At 35.5% G+C, this 6,000-nt stretch overlaps 1 protein-coding gene across 1 annotated transcript in view; it reads left to right on the top strand.

Moving 5' to 3' along the window:
- The window catches only part of LOC104035783 (cadherin-10), a 69,401-nt gene extending 64,080 nt beyond the window's left edge, over positions 1-5,321 (top strand). The window contains exons 9-11 of the mRNA XM_075706101.1: positions 1,649-1,757; positions 3,698-3,949; positions 4,828-5,321. Of these exons, the coding sequence (XP_075562216.1) occupies positions 1,649-1,757; positions 3,698-3,949; positions 4,828-5,321 (855 nt within the window). The remainder of the gene's footprint in view (positions 1-1,648; positions 1,758-3,697; positions 3,950-4,827) is intronic.
- Positions 5,322-6,000: the final 679 nt, after the last annotated feature.

A 6,000-nucleotide genomic window follows, 5' to 3' on the forward strand; every position in this document is an offset into this window, starting at 1 on the left:
CTGACTGCATTCATGATCTCCACTTGTGAAGCAAAGTGGACTAATGTTTTCTTGACTTAATTTTGAAAAAATCTCTAAAGATTTATTTGTTAATTACTGGCTAAATAATTACAAGGTTCATTCTTTAAAAACAAATAATATTCTGTGCTTGTATTACCTGTTTTGTTCATCCAGTAAGTTATTGGAGGTTTGTGTCAAAAAACAATTTTAGAGAAAGACAAAACTCCAGTTGAGAAAGCAAGCAAGCTGCTGTATTAAAAGAAATCCAGTTCTTGTCTCATGAAGAAATTTGTTGCTGTATTCTGGATGGACAAGATTGAAGTTGGGAGTCAATCATGCATTTATTAAGGCAAACAGGAGTACATTGCATTGTTGATGTTGAAGGTGATCAGTCCTGACAAAAGCTGTGATATGAAGAGAAATGGCTGTATTTGGAAGAACTGGAAGAGGAAAAACAAACAGGGTTTAACAAGTATGCCACAGGGAAGGAGCAGTGTCAAAAATTAGATGTAATTCCATGCTTGAAAAAACACTGCAATTTAAAATGATGGATCAGAAATGAAGAATAAAAATGACCTAGACTAAAGGTTAACCTATTTTTGGAAGTTAAACTTAAGAACATAACTGAACATTCATCCATGCATGCACAAAAATTCAGCCATAGGTACAGGGATTTTTTTGCTACAGTATAAAAAAAACACTCTGAAATAAAGAAATCGAGATGTCAAAAACGGTTCTTTGTTTGGGAAATGACATTTTGCCACCCTTATGTATAGAAACTTCAGTGAAAACAAGCCCCACATTCATTTACCTGACATAAACCAATGTTGATAAAGTGCTTGTCCTTACTTCGCCCCAAAATACCCAAACTTTTTTTGTAGGCATTGCAGAAAGCAGTCAATCCAAGTATTGAACTCACCTGATGCAGCTTACTCTGAGAATTGTGACACCAGATTCTCATCCCACTCTGAGGTTGTGCATCTGTAGAGTATGCTTCAATGTTTTGCAAGAGTTGAAATATATATATATATAATCAAACTGGCATTTTTCATCTCAGGAATCTTATTGGTGTATTTTGCTATACTAATACATAGAAAATTCGTGGCTTAGAAACAAATGTTTTTATTTTGAAATATAATTTGAAACTTTAACTTACCTATCAGCAACATCTATTAGATAAAATACCATTTGTATCACAAAAATATAAAATATCCTTTGAATTCCCATCTTAGGTGTTGAATTGAATTTAAAATGATCAATCAGAGATGAAGAATACAAATTACCTAGACTGAAGATAAAACAATTTTTGGCAAGTTTTGTCCTCTTTGTAGTTACAAAAATATATAAGTAAGTATTGAAAAAAAGAAATAGAGGAGGACTAAGGTAGAAGCTTGCCATTTTACACACGCACATGTACCATGACGTGAAACATGTATGGATGCTCTTGGAAAAACTTACATGATACGCTTGTTTAACATTTGTTCAGTTATTATGTTCTACAGATTAGGTACTAAGTCAATATGTGTATAGTTTGAATATGAAGTTGTCTTAATTCTTCTAGTCTATTTAAAGTAATCAGACAACTGTATCAAAAACCTAGGTGCATTTGGGTTTTTTGTTGTTTGTTTGCTTGGTTTTTTTCCTGCAGCTTATTCAAACCATAAGTGCAGTAGACAAAGATGACCCCCTTGGTGGACAAAAATTTTTCTTCAGTTTAGCTGCTGTTAACCCCAACTTCACTGTTCAGGATAATGAAGGTAAAATTCATGCGTGTTCCAGGGAAGAAGTTTTATCTTTGCTGTCTGGCATACATTTCTGAAATATATTTGCTTTTGAAGTCTATCAATACATAGAGAAGCCATTGAAGCGACTGCTAGCAAGAATAATAATTTCACCTGAATGTTTGTGGTTTAGGACTTTTGCATTTTCATCTGTATAAGAGAGGCAAAAATTGTCATGGCAAAAATGGGATAAAACAAATTATAAAGAAAATCGGTAAAAGTGTTGGTTTGGGGTGAGTAGCAGATGAAATATTTGACTGAAGGAGAAAAAAAAGGTTTAAAAAATTGCTTCAGCTGACAAGTTCAGATTTTTCACTTTAGCCTTCTGTCATATAGTTCTGACTCCCCTGCCGTTGTGTTTCGCTTCTGTGTGACCATTAGTGAAAATAATGGCTCTGAGTGCATAGCCACTGTGGCTTTGCTCTTGATCCTTTGTCAATCTTTCTTTATCAGAGAAAATTTTCAGAAGATCCTCTTGGGGAAGGGGGACTTGCACCCGTTTTGGCCTTCATTATCAGTATGACTAACTGAGAGGGCTCTAGATTACAGAAGAAATAAATGAGGGGTGACATGGTACCAGCCTTCAAATGTGTTAAAAGCATAAAGGCAATAGGAATAATCCTCTTTTCCTGATGAAGATTTCAGGAAGTAATAGACTGCAAACAACACGAGGAATTTCAGGTTAGATAAAGAAAAAAATTCTAACAGTAGGGAAAGTGAAGAATTGAAATCAAATTGTTTGGGTACGCTATAAAATCCCCAGCAGCAGAGGTATTTAAAGATCCGTCAGACACATAGTTTTTGATGCTGAGTGAAAACAAATAGCATACAAATACCCAAAACCAATGAAGGGATGCAATAAAGGAAAACTTTGTGTTTCCCATCATAGAGACTATGAAAAAAATATATCGTTTAATATTTTAAACAAAGATTATATCCTGGTGACTAGGTCCTGAGTGTACAGAGGTATAGACCTTGTTATTTCTTTTTTATCTGTAATTATTTTTTTTTCTATTTGCACATGGCTTATTTTAATTCAGCCTGAAGTTGGCTGGCAAGATAGCTAACCACCTACCTCAAGACATCACAAGTATGATGAAAATTAAATTTCACTTCTAATAGTTACTAATTTTACTTCTAAAAAAGTTAGCAACTCTAGTGTTGTGGCCCTAACAATAGAATAAATAGTGTCTCCCTGTTATTCATTCCTTTTCTTCCTTCCCTTCTCTCTGGCCACTCAGTGAACAGCTTTTGATGCTGAAGTATACTGCATACAGTTAAGATGTCTGCTACAAACACAGTTTAGTAAATTCATTTCTCAAAACTGTGCAGGAATACTTACTGTCCTCCACATTTTCTGATTTCCTAAGACAATTTTTCCCCAAAAAATCTACTCCATGTCCTAAGGTACATAATTCTTTGTTCTACAGTATGTTGAAAGTGTTTTGGTGTGGAAAATCTCATACTGAGTTTACAGGTAGCATTCCCATGAGTGTTGTCACAGAAGAGCCATAGAAAGAATCTTTCAAAACAGAGTGCTTGTTGAACAGCATGAAGTGGAAGGTTATTTTTTCTCAGTTGGCCACTTCATTTCAGGGCTTTAGCCCCGAACTGGAACTGTGTCATGCACTGCATGCATTAATCTATAAAACATTTTAAACTTTGAGAAATCCTCTTTTCGAATCACACTCAAAGGTGCTGCAGAGGCACAGAGGTGCAGGCCAGATGTACATAAAAGATTATAAATAGCTTTCTGATCAAATTGAAATGTCATTAGGAAAATAGAGATATCGCTATGATATCAGTAATGTTTCAAAATGCTACCAGTAATGTAAAATATGATGGTTTGCATGTACTATAAATGATACACTTTTTATATTCATATACTATACAACAGTATATTTTAATCAATCTAGATAACACTGCCAGAATTTTGACAAGAAGGAATGGCTTTAGTCGACATGAAATAAGTACTTACTTTCTACCAGTGGTGATATCAGACAATGACTACCCGATCCAGAGCAGCACCGGCACGCTGACCATTCGAGTGTGTGCCTGTGACAGCCGGGGGAACATGCAGTCCTGCAACGCTGAGGCCTTGCTCCTCCCTGCTGGCCTCAGCACAGGGGCACTGGTTGCCATTCTCCTCTGCATCATTATCCTGCTAGGTAAGAAAAAAAAATGCATCTTTCCCCCCATGAACAAATGCTTCAGCTGTGACACATTTTACAAAACTGTGCAGATCTGTAAAATTAATGGTCATAGATTTTGCAAGAAGAATTTAACTGCAACTTAAAACAAAAAGAAAAAAAAAAGCAAAACCTGTTTGTCTGGGAATTGGACATTTTAAATAAGAATTCAAGTCCCAGACTGTAAAAACTATCAGCATGCAACCAGCAGCTCATTTTTGTTCTTTTGTTAAGTTGTCAAAAAAAAAAAAGATCAGAAAGGAGGAATAGCGTAATCAAAAATCACTTTAATGTCTTTCATTTTAAACTTTTTTCAGGGAATGTCTCTTTTTTATTTAAATAGCTATCTAAAGTAAACATGCAGTATATATTTCATACACAATATACCAGTAAATCGTATTTTTACTATATTAAAGCACTGTCTATCCAGAGGTTTCTGTGCTGTAATTAAAAAAATCGTAAATTTTGTAAAACCTCCATTTTGAGTTTTTCAGAATATCACTTAATGACCTGTAATTCACCTCAAAATCAGTTTTTAACAGTATACTTTGAGCTTAAAAAAGGTAAAAGGTCTTCAGAATAGATCTGGCTATTTTAAAACTCATTAAAGTTACAGAAGGAGCATGTAGACAAGCTCATGGTTCTGCAAAGCAGAGCGCACAATGTGTGTGCAAAATAGCGCATTTTGATACGGACTTTACTGTGCTACCATAATACAGATAGAGATGTTTATCCATTTATCAGACAGGAATGAATTGCTGAAATGTAGCTGAAATAAAGCCCTTGTACCTGGTGGATTTGCTACTAAGAAGTTGTTCAATAGAGGCCTTTACGCATTCTTTGTTTCTCTCTTTAAGTTATAGTGGTGCTGTTTGCTGCTCTGAAAAGGCAACGAAAGAAGGAGCCTTTGATCCTCTCTAAAGAGGACATCAGAGACAACATTGTGAGCTATAATGATGAAGGCGGTGGAGAGGAAGACACCCAAGCCTTTGATATTGGCACACTGAGGAATCCTGCAGTTATCGAAGATAAGAAGCTTCGACGAGACATTATCCCTGAAACGTTATTTGTACCACGGAGGACTCCTTCAGCACCAGATAACACAGATGTCCGAGATTTCATTAACCAAAGGCTAAAAGAGCATGATACTGATCCTTCTGCACCGCCGTATGACTCGCTTGCAACCTATGCCTATGAAGGAAATGATTCAATAGCTGAATCCTTGAGCTCCTTAGAGTCGGGTACTACCGAAGGAGACCAAAACTATGATTACCTCCGAGAATGGGGCCCTCGGTTTAATAAGCTAGCTGAAATGTATGGTGGAGGAGAAAGTGACAAAGACACTTCTTAACCTACAGTAGGCTACATTTTTGTTTCCTTTGAGCGGAAGTAATTTTACAGACACCTTCTGCACTCAACAGTATTTAACATTCAGGAAAATTTTCCTGCCACTCAGCACAATGGTTTCCTTTTAAAATTTGTTTTAAATTTGTCCATTAATGTCATTCATTCTTTCTAGTAGGATGCCACTTGGAATATATACAGCATTTTATTTAATCACCTTCCAAGAGCCAAAGCTATGGAAATTCAGTGTTGTCCATTTTAGTAAGTAAAATAAACAATATCTTACCTTCAGAAATTTGAACAGGGTGATAATCCCTTAAGCAACCTCATGTACAAGCCGCTTCTGTTAGGTACATGTCTTATCCTTGCAAGTGCAGCTTTTAAGATGGCAAAGAAGAAAAAGTCCAATATGTCCTGTTCTGTACATTAAAATTAAAACAAAATGTACACGTGGTGTTAATAAGTGTAATATGCAGCTGGTTTAAAAAAAAAAAAGTTTGTGCAACTTCATTTCATCAAATTCTATCTGCCAATGTTTTATATTTATATTTTTGTATTTATTTTTAAGAAATAAACCAGTTTTTACAACTATGTTGATGCTTGCCTGCCTCTTCTGGCCATCAATTCCAGGCTTGAAGACAACATGAAATTTCTCTGATGACAGCACAGCCAGCTGCTAGTACTTC

The sequence above is a fragment of the Pelecanus crispus genome, chromosome 2, assembly GCF_030463565.1.
Source record: "Pelecanus crispus isolate bPelCri1 chromosome 2, bPelCri1.pri, whole genome shotgun sequence".
Lineage (NCBI taxonomy): Eukaryota > Metazoa > Chordata > Aves > Pelecaniformes > Pelecanidae > Pelecanus > Pelecanus crispus.